General features: G+C 30.2%; 1 protein-coding gene across 50 annotated transcripts in view; it reads left to right on the top strand.

The window, feature by feature from the left end:
- Nucleotides 1–14,786, top strand: part of LOC139493503 (androglobin-like) — a 110,502-nt gene that overhangs the window by 58,686 nt on the left and 37,030 nt on the right. For 34 of the 50 annotated variants that reach the window (XM_071281948.1, XM_071281953.1, XM_071281961.1 and 31 more), the window contains 9 exons: nucleotides 2,172–2,279; nucleotides 6,188–6,265; nucleotides 7,104–7,319; nucleotides 7,851–7,990; nucleotides 8,330–8,419; nucleotides 10,102–10,245; nucleotides 10,572–10,592; nucleotides 13,051–13,186; nucleotides 14,367–14,472. In XM_071281948.1, the coding sequence (XP_071138049.1) occupies nucleotides 2,172–2,279; nucleotides 6,188–6,265; nucleotides 7,104–7,319; nucleotides 7,851–7,990; nucleotides 8,330–8,419; nucleotides 10,102–10,245; nucleotides 10,572–10,592; nucleotides 13,051–13,186; nucleotides 14,367–14,472 (1,039 nt within the window). The remainder of the gene's footprint in view (nucleotides 1–2,171; nucleotides 2,280–6,187; nucleotides 6,266–7,103; nucleotides 7,320–7,850; nucleotides 7,991–8,329; nucleotides 8,420–10,101; nucleotides 10,246–10,571; nucleotides 10,593–13,050; nucleotides 13,187–14,366; nucleotides 14,473–14,786) is intronic. The other 16 variants (XM_071281954.1, XM_071281978.1, XM_071281985.1 and 13 more) reach the window with 5 other exon arrangements.

Below are 14,786 nucleotides of genomic sequence, written 5' to 3' on the forward strand. Positions count from 1 at the left end.
AGCTGACAAAATCTACTGGTCCGACGCACATTCTACTGGTACCGGACCAGCGCTAATTTCGACCCCTGACTACAATGGTCATTGAGTTTATTGTGGCTAGCTTGAATAAAAATTAAAACTATGATCTATGCATAATCTACCACTCATGATAGATAGATGAGGATATTCTAGCAAACTTTGAAAAACTAAAGCTTAAAAAATAGGCAATATATACATGATGCAAAACTCTGAGAAAAACTTACCAAAAGGTAGAGTAGTTCTATTAGTCTTTAAATACAAAATAAAAAATGCAATTAAATGCTTTATTCATTTTAATCCGTTTAAAAATGTTTTCACCTATAAATTCATTTCCATGGTATCCCCTGATTAAAATTTTATTTTATTAGGAACTTGAGGAACATTCATCAAGACATTAACTGTGTATTTTATACACAAATGTAAATGATATGAAACAAGTTCATGCTACTTTGAACAGTTTTCCTTATTAACAAATAAAGTTCATGAAAACAATTGAATAATTGTTTTATAAATAACAGTGAACATCTTTCTAGATCTAAAAGTCTAAAATTGGCCTTGTTTTTCCCTCCTTCCTTTTCTACTGTTCAGATAATGAAGAAAGGAACTGTCATGCTTTAAAACCTAAAAGATTCCAGTAGAAGGGCCAGTATATTATAAAGTAATAGAACTAGAGCAAGACTTGTAGCTTAGTAAATTTTACAGCTCAAAACGAATGGCCCTTATAGTTGAGCCACAATACAGATTGATTATTGGAATGCAGGGTTCCTATTTTATCTGGATACTTATAAAATACTATGTTAATTTGATACTAACATGTTCTTCCACTTTTATAACAGCTTGGGACAGTAAGTATAACGTTGACTAATAAGATAGCTTTTCTGTGTTCGTTCAATCGTTAATATAATGATGTTGTGATATATATGATCTATGTCTTAATATATTTATACTACCATGGACAAATATGTATGTACATGTCTGCAGCCAAACCTCAAGCTCAAACAAATAAGCTTCTAAACTTGCTTTCAAATGCTGAATTCATGTTGCTGTATTTACCTCCTTAAATTATTGCTATTTCATAATTTGAAATGATCCGTTTCATAATTATATAATAATATGCTGGATTTTATCAAAAGGTCAATGTACGTAATAACATTATAAAAAGCCCAACTTTAAAGACTTGTGTAACTTATAACCATGCTATTTTAATTAATTTTATTCTTTTGTCAATTTTGATGTTTTTGTAAGAGTTAATTGTGTGAGAGTGTTTTTTGAAAAAAACACAGAAATTAATGAAAAAAATAATTGCCTTAAATTCCATTTTTTTAAACCTTGCTGCATGCTGTTTTGTTCAGTAACTATTTATCAAGTCATCAGTTTTATTACTAGTGTGTATAGTTTATTCTTTAAAATTCAAGCAAAATTTAGAAATTCATTTATGATTTTCCAGTAAAGACACTATTTCTGTGACCATTTTCACAAACAACTTAATAGTTAAAACAATCGTATGTTAAACTAAATTGTTCATAACTTACAATCTATTTTAATCAAAAGATTTTTGGTAAAATGGTCAGAGAACTTTATAGTTTTCAAATAAGATTCCGTTTTAAAGATCTATTGCATAAAGCTTTATATTTCACTCAGTTGCTGGTAGAGTTCACAATTAGTCTAATCATAATGAAAAATTCATGTTTATAAGGTAACGTTAAATATTTATGATTGTAGACATATTCTAATTTCAGCTTAGAATAAAATATGTTTCGAATAATGTATAGATTTTTATGATCAGTCATTCAGAGGCTTGGGGGATTTTTAACCGGATAAGTTAATATATGATTAAATTTGGAATATTTGATAAAGCATTCTATTAGCAAGTTGGTGATAAATAAAGAAATCCACTCTATTTTGAAAAGATTTTGTGATAATAATTATTGCTGCTCCATTTGATGAACTTGTTTGAATCCCAAAGCTGAGTACACATTCTGATTGATGCCTGGTCTAATGCAGACAAACAATAGTTTATTTATGTCTCACCACATAATGTATAAGAACCAATATCAACAGTGTTAATATGGACCATTCTGTATTCTATGTTTTTGATACATATACCTTTTTTGAATGGTCTTGAATTTGACATCATGATATTTTATTTGTAGGCATCTCAACTTTTCGATGATCCTGAAGGAAAAATTGATATGCCATCTTCATTAAAGGTCGCCAAATGGGTTAGAGCTGTTGATTTCATGGCAGAAAAGGTAGACTCGGTAAACTGACTTAAATATAGTATATATAGTCTTTATCCTTCTAGTCAATGATGACAAAATTTCTCCGATTTTAAAGCAGAACATAAATTCTCAGTTGTGGTATAAAATTAATAATAATCCAAACACAGGTCAACTCATACACGTAGAAAAAAAAAACTATACATCATATTATGAAATCTGATTAAAATTTTCGTATTTTGAAAATATGTACTTTTAAAAGATAGTTTAATATCATTTGTTATTATTCTCAAATCAATCCAATATTGATGTATATATCAATCAAACAAAGCATGTTGAATTTGCTGCTCTATGTTTGATGATGAACGGCTAGCTCAATAAAATGAGACCTAGAGCTCTATAATTGACAGTTAGCTCAATAAAATCTGACCTAGAGCTCTATAATTGACAGTTAGCTCAATAAAATGAGACCTAGAGCTCTATAACTGAAGCTCAATAAAATGAGACCTAGAGCTCTATAACTGAAGCTCAATAAAATGAGACCTAGAGCTCTATAATTGACAGTTAGCTCAATAAAATGAGACCTAGAGTTCTATAATAGACAGTTAGCTCAATAAAATGAGACCTAGAGCTCTATAACTGACAGTTAGCTCAATAAAATGAGACCTAGAGCTCTATAATTGACAGTTAGCTCAATAAAATGAGACCTAGAGCTCTATAATTGACAGTTAGCTCAATAAAATGAGACCTAGAGCTCTATAACTGACAGTTAGCTCAATAAAATGAGACCTCGAGCTCTATAACTGACAGTTAGCTCAATAAAATGAGACCTAGAGCTCTATAACTGACAGTTAGCTCAATAAAATGAGACCTAAAGCTCTATAACTGACAGTTAGCTCAATAAAATGAGACCTAGAGCTCTATAACTGACAGTTTAGCTCAATAAAATGAGACCTAGAGCTCTATAATTGACAGTTAGATCAATGAAATGAGACCTAGAGCTCTATAATTGACATTTTAAAAGACTAAATGTTGGTTATAAAGCAATCTTGATAGATAATATGAATTTTGCATTAATTTACGAGTTCTTGTTTAAAGGTCATAATTTTCTAAATTGCTGCTTCTCTCTATGGACTTTAAACTGCTGTTAGCTAAGACATTTGAAAGTCATATTGTAAAATCATAATCTAAGCTACTTTGTCAGATTACAAAAAAAACTTTCAAACAATAATTGCACAAGTCATAAGTTCCTTAAGGATAGTATAGTGAATGTTATAACTGTAATAGTCATGTATGGGTAATGAAAGGATTATCTAACTCTATTGAAATCTTTATGATGGTACATACAATATGATCTTTTTGATGGTACATACACTATGATCTTTTTGATGGTACATACACTATGATCTTTTTGATGGTACATACACTATGATATTTTTGATGGTACATACACTATGATCTTTTTGATGGTACATACAATATTATCTTTTTGATGGTACATACAATATTATCTTTTTGATGGTACATACACTATGATCTTTTTGATGGTACATACACTATGATCTTTTTGATGGTACATACACTATGATCTTTTTGATGGTACATACACTATGATCTTTTTGATGGTACATACACTATGATCTTTTTGATGGTACATACAATATGATCTTTTTGATGGTACATACACTATGATCTTTTTGATGGTACATACACTATGATCTTTTTGATGGTACATACACTATGATCTTTTTGATGGTACATACACTATTGTCTTTTTGATGGTACATACAATATGATCTTTTTGATGGTACATACAATATGATCTTTTTGATGGTACATACACTATGATCTTTTTGATGGTACATACAATATGATCTTTTTGATGGTACATACACTATGATCTTTTTGATGGTACATACACTGTGATCTTTTTGATGGTACATACACTATTATCTTTTTGATGGTACATACACTATGATCTTTTTGATGGTACATACACTATGATCTTTTTGATGGTACATACAATATTATCTTTTTGATGGTACATACACTATGATCTTTTTGATGGTACATACACTATGATCATTTTGATGGTACATACACTATGATCATTTTGATGGTACATACAATATTATCTTTTTGATGGTACATACAATATTATCTTTTTGATGGTACATACAATATTATCTTTTTGATGGTACATACACTATGATCTTTTTGATGGTACATACACTATGATCTTTTTGATGGTACATACACTATGATCTTTTTGATGGTACATACACTATGATCTTTTTGATGGTACATACACTATGATCTTTTTGATGGTACATACACTATGATCTTTTTGATGGTACATACAATATTATCTTTTTGATGGTACATACACTATGATCTTTTTGATGGTACATACACTATGATCTTTTTGATGGTACATACACTATGATCTTTTTGATGGTACATACACTATGATCTTTTTGATGGTACATACACTATGATCTTTTTGATGGTACATACAATATTATCTTTTTGATGGTACATACACTATGATCTTTTTGATGGTACATACACTATGATCTTTTTGATGGTACATACACTATGATCATTTTGATGGTACATACACTATTATCTTTTTGATGGTACATACACTATGATATTTTTGATGGTACATACACTATGATCTTTTTGATGGTACATACACTATGATCTTTTTGATGGTACATACACTATGATCTTTTTGATGGTACATACACTATGATCTTTTTGATGGTACATACACTATTATCTTTTTGATGGTACATACACTATTATCTTTTTGATGGTACATACACTATTATCTTTTTGATGGTACATACACTATGATCTTTTTGATGGTACATACACTATGATCTTTTTGATGGTACATACACTATGATCTTTTTGATGGTACATACACTATGATCTTTTTGATGGTACATACACTATGATCTTTTTGATGGTACATACACTATGATCTTTTTGATGGTACATACACTATGATCTTTTTGATGGTACATACACTATGATCTTTTTGATGGTACATACACTATGATCTTTTTGATGGTACATACACTATGATCTTTTTGATGGTACATACACTATGATCTTTTTGATGGTACATACACTATGATCTTTTTGATGGTACATACACTATGATCTTTTTGATGGTACATACACTATGATCTTTTTGATGGTACATAAAATATTATCTTTTTGATGGTACATACAATATTATCTTTTTGATGGTACATACACTATGATCTTTTTGATGGTACATACACTATGATCTTTTTGATGGTACATACAATATTATCTTTTCTGTTGTCCTTAAACTCATAAAAGTACATGTAGCCTCATAAAAAATACTGATACTACAAAATGACTTATTGTAACTTAGAGATTTCTTCCACAGTGCAGCTAGTAACACTGAATCTCTTGATCAACACAATTCATACTGTGTGGGGGTCTCGGTGGCCAAGTGGTCTAGGTAGTTACTACTGTAATCACTAGCCAGTCAACACTGAATCTCTTGATCAACACAATACATACTGTGTGGGGGTCTCGGTGGCCAAGTGGTCTAGGTAGTTACTACTGTAATCACTAGCCAGTTAACACTGAATCTCTTGATCAACACAATACATACTGTGTGGCGACCTTGGTGGCCAAGTGGTCTAGGTAGTTACTACTGTAATCACTAGCCAGTCAACACTGAATCTCTTGATCAACACAATACATACTGTGTGGGTGCCTTGGTGGCCAAGTGGTCTAGGTAGTTACTACTGTAATCACTAGCCAGTCAACACTGATATTTTCTAAAAAAAACACATGATTATTTGATTGCAAAACACATGTATTTGAACTAACTTTTACAACTATGAAACATATCATTATATATATTTAGTATTTAACATCATTGCATTGTAATTTTGTAGACCCCAGTAGTGGTAGACCCAGATGGAATGGCCTCCTTTGATCTTATAAAGGCAAATGAACATATACATGAAAGTGAGGTAAAGTATTATTGATGCTTTTAATGTTTTTGTTATGCCCCACCTACAATAGTAGAGGGGCATTATGTTTTCTGGTCTGTGCCTCCGTTCGTCCGTCCGTCCGTCTGTGCCTCCGTTCGTCCGTCCGGTTAAAGTTTTTGGTCGAGGTAGTTTTTGATGAAGCTGAAGTCCAATCAACTTCAAACTTAATACACATGTTCCCCATGATATGATCTTTCTAATTTCAATGCCAAATTATAGTTTTGACCCCAATTTCATGATCCACTGAACATAGAAAATGATAGTGCAAAGTTCAGGTTGAAGTTTTTGGTCAAGGTAGTTTTTGATGAAGTTAAAGTTACATCAATTTGAAACTTAGTACACATGTTCCCTACTGAACATAGAAAATGATAGTGGGAGTTGGGCATCCGTGTACTATGGACACATTCTTGTTGCAATAAAAATAAGAAGATATATGTTATGATTGCCAATGAGATAACTTACCACTAGAGACCAAATGAGTAAACAACTTTAGGTCACTATATGGCCTTCAAAATATCATCACAATGTTTTCAAACTGGTTTTTTTTGTATCTCATATGAGATGACGAAACCCATAATAATTTCAGGACTGTGCCATATATGTACCATCAAACGTTTAAGGTAGTAATGTTCCATCCTTCAGTAAATATTTCTGTTAAATTCTCTTATTTTTGAAATTGCATAATTTTACACTATAGTGAATGGTAAAAATCAGCAAACATAAATCATCGCAAACATACTAAAAATACAGTCTTTCCTTATAGTATACATCAAAACAGTTCGGAAGTCATATTAATAGACATTGTTTTTCATTTCAGTTGATGAGATATATCATTAGTCAAGTATCAGCTTTGTGGGAGATGAGTCTCACTCAAAACCCTCCAACAGAATCTGTAGACCCTGCTATTCCTATGGAGGCCCTGGCCCACACATGGAGACCATGGGAGCATATTTATACCAGTAAACCACAGAAAGGCCCACATGTACCACAATACAGTGCCTATGGAAAATATGTTGTCAAGTTATATTGGATGGTTAGTATATTACCAGATTAGTCAAATGTTGTTTTCAACTGTATCACATATCAACAGTTGAACCTAATACAAATGTATGATTCCATGTAGGTTATAAGAGAGCTATTTTATCTGCATATTTGTTGTGAGATGATTATAATCTGCATGTTCTGATGATGAAATATAAAATTACACAGTTAAAGGTAAATGATCTTTGCTAGCTTTACAAGAAGAAAGAAATTGTCTATCAAATATTATTGAAAAGTCATTTGGTATAAATTTGAAATAGATCACCTTGATAATTATCATATTACCTTCAGTTTAGTTGAATGGTTTTTCTGTTAGCATTGTTTTATTACTATGATTGTTTCATTTGATGTTTGAAATGTAACCTTTAAACTAAATATGCAGTATCTAAATTATACAAAGGATATTTTTTCTGATAGAACAATATTAAATTGTATTAAAAGAATTGAAAAGACAGGCATTTTATATATAAATAACCTGTGCATGTTTTTTTTTGTATGAATATCCCTTTTTGTATATTTTTAGGGATGTTGGAGAAAACTAACAGTTGACGACTCACTGCCCTTAGATGAAAATGATCGTCTTCTTCTGCCAGCAACGACTATGAGTCATGAACTATGGCCGATGTTACTTACCAAAGCTTTAATTAAAATTGCTTCATTAGAGTATGTATACTTGGAAATAAAGTTTTGATCACTTTTTATATTTATTGCATATACAGATAGTACTTATATAAGTGAAATACTCTTAGAATTGTTTATCCTATGAACCATCATGTCTTTTTCCTATGAGAAATCAGTAGAAAACAAGATTCAAAGAAAAAATAATTCAGATAGCTATGCTAAAAAAAATCTACAAGAATATTTCATTCCTGAAATCACCCATTACAATGCAACCATTCTATTGGACTGTGTAACTAGTATAAACTTAATTATTATCTATAAATTCTATAGCATGATCTTGATTTTTTTTTTAATCCTAATTAATTTTATATTAACTTATAGTTATGCTGGAGGTAGTAGCAGCAGTGAATTTGGTGACTGCAGTATTGTACAGTGTTTAACAGGCTGGATCCCAGAGTCCATTCCATTACAGTATGTAAATTATCTCCCTTGTTCCATTGGTGAAAGGTTGCCATCATTTTATTATTTTAATGGTTATATTTCAGTATTTGATGTTTCGAATATATTTGTAATATTACGTCACTATTATATAAACTGCACTTTCACTTTAGAAAACATAGTACATGTGTACTGTAATTGTCAAATTCATAGATTTTTTAAAAATTTGGTTTCATTGCTGAAAATGAAAATTTATATCGCCTCACAAAAAAAAACCCAACTAAAACAGAATCTGCTTAAAGAAAAGCTATTAAATATTTGTTATTTGGTTACAATTCAAGTGAAGACATGGTATTGATTTGTATCATTGAAACATGGAGATTTGTTTTTATCCCTGGGTTTAGTTTAGAAAAAGCAACTCTGTAGACTTTTTAGTTCCTATTCACAGATTCTATTAAATGACCTCCTAAACAGCACTACTTGGAACTTCCTCCACAAATGTACAATGCAATGTAATGTGAATTAATAAGTTTTTTTCTGTATACCTTTGTTCAACTTAGGTGATACCAGAATAAAATGATATATAACAGCCCCTTTCTGCCTTAACCTCTTCTTGAAATGAAAAAATGTACCTGAAATTTACAATTTTACAAACTTTTAATGTTAAAACTTATCAACAATTCAGAATGTGCAGTGTACCATGGTTTCTGAAAAAAACTTTATTCTTTAAACTTGTTTATTTTCACTTTACTTTATTTTCAAGATGTGATTACAAATATTTAACACAAAATTAATTTGTCTGGTAAAGTTTATGCTTGAAATATAACCTGTAATATCATCATATATAATTTGCTGATGAAATGCTGTGGCATAGAAAGTTGTGTATTGTATGTTCAAGCAGCTCATTTATAGATCATCTAGTATCATTGGATTGATTTTTATTCGCTGTTGTTTTCAAATTTGAAATATTTCCTATGTTTGTAATCATGTCTTTCATCACTATTAATGTATATATAATCAGAAAAAGCAGTAATTTTTATTTTCTGTACCAACAATTTAAACCAGTGTTTTTTCATTTGCATAAATATTCTATTGTATTATCCCATTTTGATTTGCAATATTTATCATAGTAGTTAAAATTTGTTAAAATTTAACAAATCTTCAATTGATAAATAGTAGAATAAATTGATCCTTCAATAAAAGTTGTAGTACATAAGAAAATTTCCCATGAGGAAATTCAACATTATCCTTTACTTTAGCCATTATGGATGTTTTTTCAAAATAATTTAAAAACAGATGTTTTGATTATAATAAATTTGCCTTATTTACCTTTGTATACTTTGCTTTTACAAACAAAATGTTTTTTGAATTAATAAATTGCTCAAGAGTAAGAGACAATTGTGGCACTACAGTTTAGTTTTAGAATTGATTGAAATAAAGGCACTTCATATACATTTGCTGAATCCATGTTCATTAAAATATTTGCTTGCATATTTATCACCTCTATGGTTTAGCAGATTTGTGTTTTAAATGCAATATGTTTAGAGAATGCATAAGGAAATACATTTGATGTTGACTTTGCAAAAAAGCATCAATTAATATGCCTACCTGAAAAGTATCAATTAAACATGTTACTAAAAATAACTTTTTTCTTAATCATATTAATCTCACAGTTGCACCTTTTTCACTCTGCACATGTTGCATGTATCATACAGGAGTTTTGTATCTTCTTCGAACAATGATCCATTTGTGCCCGCTAGCCAGGTGCTTGACAAATATTTCCAGCTAAGTTCGCAGGCTAAAGATGGGGAAACTCCTCGTAGGGTAAAGAGTGCAAGCGACGCTTCACAGGTTGTCAGGCAAGGATTCACATTTTTAACTGTGTTTTTACTTGTGTACAGTTTGTTGTGTGTTAAAACCTTTAATGTTTCGTTACTGTAAATAAAATTTGTTTGAATTATGTTTGGTTTATATTTTCATTTCTCTAGATTATTTTTGCTCAGTTTCAATTAAGAATTCGTTTTTCATTTCATAAAGTAATTCAGTTTTTGATTGTAGTTGATAATAATGTGAAATATTTTTTTCCTGTGTTGATTTAGAATTGACTAAAACATTTGTGTTGAAAAAAAAAATGATTTGTAGAAAATTCAGTTTTATATTTAAGTTTCTTTATTTACAATATTAGGTTTTTATTGGCACAAAAGAGGTATTTTGTTTTCTAGCATGTAATTTAATTAAACAATTAAAAGAGTAGAGTCTAGGGTGGTCACATTGAAAGTAGAAGCATGAACGTTAATAGGCACATTTTAGGGTGTGCTGCAAGCCTGCATGTACCCACTGTTTGAATAGAGATTTTTGTTTTATTTGAAAACCACACATTGTAGACTTTGTATTTAGTAAATGTAGAGTTCCTTCCCTTGGTTTTATTAACATGAACATAAAATTTTGATAGGCGAATTTGAGAGGTTAAATTGATTTTTTATGAATATTCATTTGTCTGATTCTGACATGCTGTCAGAAATCTACAGGTTGATATCTTTATTTGCATTTTTCTTTAAATTATGTATAATGCTTTAAAAGTCGTATTTAATGCAGTAATTTTATCTCAAGAAAATTAATAAGTTGTGAACATAAAGTTACTTTTCAAACTTTCTTCTTCATAAATTTATTTTATGTTTACATAAAGAAAGTTAAAGAAAACTAATTTTTTATGAAATACCTGAAACAATTAGTTTACTATGAACCAATGTAGTGTTTGTGTAGTATAATAGTTGGGGATCCTGGTTATTTGTATAACTATTTTTTAACCCAATGTGACAACCTTTATCAAGGGCAGGTCCAGGAATTGCAGTGATCAACATGCATGCTCTGGATCCAGGGTTGGCAAAAACCCGGGTTTTATGAGTATTGCCCTGCCCAGTGGGAAATACTGGGAAAACCCGGGTTTTACTGGGTTTTAGTGGGTAATACTGGGCAATACTGGGTAATATAAAATATTTGTCTGAATTTTAAAGAAGATTCAGTGATAAACACAAATGCAATACATTTAATAAGATATTTATACCCTATTTTGTTTGTTAAGCATTTGTCTAGATTGGCAAACTGTAAATAGAAAGCAAATAAATCATTTTTTTTCAAATGAATATAGCTCCTATTAAGAATTAACAATTACATGTATTAAAGAAACATCACATTTAAATAATGTATATGTACTGTCACTAATTAATAAGTAATTATTCAGATTAGAACACAGATTTGTTTATGTAACAATAATCAGTCCTTTCAATTTTTTAAGTGTTAATGACATGACCCTGTAGGGTGTTTATTTAGCATTATGAATGTATAACAATTAAAATTAGCAATTCACTTAAACACTGCAATAAAATGTATTTTTCAAAGTTTGGATTATTGAAACAATACTTGGTTATTAATAGGTATCTTTAAATGTGCAAATCTTGTATTCTGCCCACATATAAAATTAATAGAGAAGAGAATGAAATTGAATTTTCTAGAAATGACTGTCAATGGTTATCTGTATAAAAAGTATATATTTAGCTGTTATACTATGAAACTATAACAAGTCTTTACTATTTTGTGTTAAAATAAGCTTAAAAAATCATATTGCCCAGTAATGCCCACTATTACCCATTTCTGGGAGTATTGCCCAGCCCGGGAAAACCCGGGTTTTCCCGCCTGGGAATTCCCGGGTGGGTAATACTTTGCCAACCCTGTCTGGATCTGCTTTTGCTATTTGATGTGCTTGACATGATGATATAGTGGTTGATTGTATTTGGATATCTCAGAATATAGTGCTCTACATATAAATATTTTCATTTATACGATATTAAAAAGACCAATTAGCCTGAGTTTTATGAACTGAATCCTTGTTTATTTACAACTTACTTTTGCTAAATAAAACCACTTATTGCCATTTTTTTCTGGAATTGCAAATTTTGTAATTGTTATGTCAATTTGGGACAGTTACCACTATGATATTGCCAGTAATGATATAATTATTGATGCATGTGAGAGTTTGTTGTGATAATAGCAAGAACAATGCTGTGTCTGGTGTTAAATAAATGGTGACATAAGTGTATGTTTTAATAAGAGGTAGTTAGGGTAAACTTTGACGGTGTGTGTTTTGCTAGTGGCCTTGCTTTAACTAGTGAATTAATTGTATATATATAGCTTTGTATACATCTTATGCTAACATTTAATTCTTTCTTCAGTCCAATGCTTAGCTTGTGAATTCTATTTCAGGAAGGTGTCCCTCCCTCATGAGTATTTCTGTAGAATTTCATGATTTTGTAAATGTGCATTATTTAAGACTAAGCAAAATTAAACTTAACTTAATTTGTGAAAAGAGATAAATTTATATATAAAAAAACGCAATAAGTCTTTATTTTTCGTATTTAAAAAAAGTTTGAATGCATAATTTTAAAGTTAGAATAAGTTTTTATTATACTTTATAAGTTGAAATAAGTTTTCATTATACTGTAAGTTAATATATGTTTTCATTTCACTTGTATAGGTAATAATATTTTGAAAAAATATCAATGTTGTCTGGATATTGAGATTTCTCTTGTAAGTATAAATACAGATAGTGGAGGATTGTGTAATTTATAATTTTGCAAAGATTTAATTATCGTTTTCTTTTTATGTAGATATGGCCATGTAAAAGAAGTTTGGGAATTATTAAAAGTATCATTACCAGAATGGAAACTGCCTTTACAAGAGTGGGAAAAAGAACTTCTTGAACAACAAGAACTTGAAAAGAAAGGAGATGAAGCGTCTTCTCCTGTAAGTTACCTTAAGTCATTGTCAGTCTTCTCCTGTAAGTTACCTTAAATCATTGTCAGTCTTCTCCTGTAAGTTACCTTAAATCATTGTCAGTCTTCTCCTGTAAGTTACCTTAAATCATTGTCAGTCTTCTCTTGTAAGTTACCTTAAGTCATTGTCAGTCTTCTCCTGTAAGTTACCTTAAATCATTGTCAGTCTATTGCTACTATTCCCTCGAAGAAGATGCAATCTGTGACTTGATGGTTTATCATAGATATAAGAAGATGTGGTATGAGTGCCAATGAGACAAATCTCCATCCATGTCACAGATTGTAAAAAGTAAACCATTATAGGTCAAGTTAAATCATTGTCAGTCTATTGCTACTATTACCTCGAAGAAGATGCAATCTGTGACTTGATGGTTTATCATAGATATAAGAAGATGTGGTATGAGTGCCAATGAGACAAATCTCCATCCATGTCACAGATTGTAAAAAGTAAACCATTATAGGTCAAAGTACGGTCTTCAAAACGGAGCCTTGGGTCACAATGTACAGCAAGCTATAGAGGGCCCCAAAAAATACTAGTGTACAATCATTCAAACAGGAAAAACCAAATATCTAATCTGAAGTAAAAAACGAGAAACGAGAAACTCTTATAAACCACATCAACAAACAACAACTACTGAACATCAGATATCTGACTTAGGACAAATGCAAGCAATTGCAGCATGTTTAAATTATAATAGTACCAAACCTTCACCCTTATCTGAAACAATAGTGTAACATCACAACATAGAAAGACACACTATAAAATATCAATTGAAATGGCTTAACTCAATCAAAAGACATAGAAACACAAATGAACATACACTGTCAATGAATGAGTAAATTGATCTATGATACAATGTAAATACAAAATTACATTATCATGAATCTTTGAGTGTGATTTAAGGAAAACTTTATTTTGGAAATTTGTATCATTCTATTATGTGAAACAATTTGATATGAAGATTTTTTAAAAGAGAAAACCAACCGTTTCACTATTAAATTATGTTAGAAATATTTCATTTAATTTCCTAGTGAGCAACACCAACAGAAATGTCAATTTTGATTGCTGATGTTGTTCAAAATGTAACTTCGTAGCAATTTTAATTGTGACGATACACAATAAAAAATAATAATGAACTTCTGCTTTGCAGGAATTAGCAAAGGAAGACAAATCTGAGAAGGATGCATCTAGTAAGGCAGAAAAAGATCCTAAAGCTAAGGATGGGAAAGACAAAGGAAAGGATCCAAAAGAAAAAGGTATATACTTCTACCCTGGTAATGAAAAATATAAAAATGAACAAAAAGCACTATAGTTTAAAGGCAAACCCATCAGGTTAACACACATACAATGCTTTCCTCTCCAAAACTTGTCAAAGATTACAAAAGTTCAATGAAAGTGATCTAGTTATCAGTCAATAATTTTTGAATTATAAGTCATATTTGTACTGTTTCTTGTACAAGGAATGTTTCGATATTCATAACTGACATATTATTGTATCAGTGTTTAATAATAATACTTTATTCAGAAGCAATACAGCTTATAGAATATACAATTTTACAATATTTTGTAT

This window comes from Mytilus edulis, chromosome 10, assembly GCF_963676685.1.
Source record: "Mytilus edulis chromosome 10, xbMytEdul2.2, whole genome shotgun sequence".
Lineage (NCBI taxonomy): Eukaryota > Metazoa > Mollusca > Bivalvia > Mytilida > Mytilidae > Mytilus > Mytilus edulis.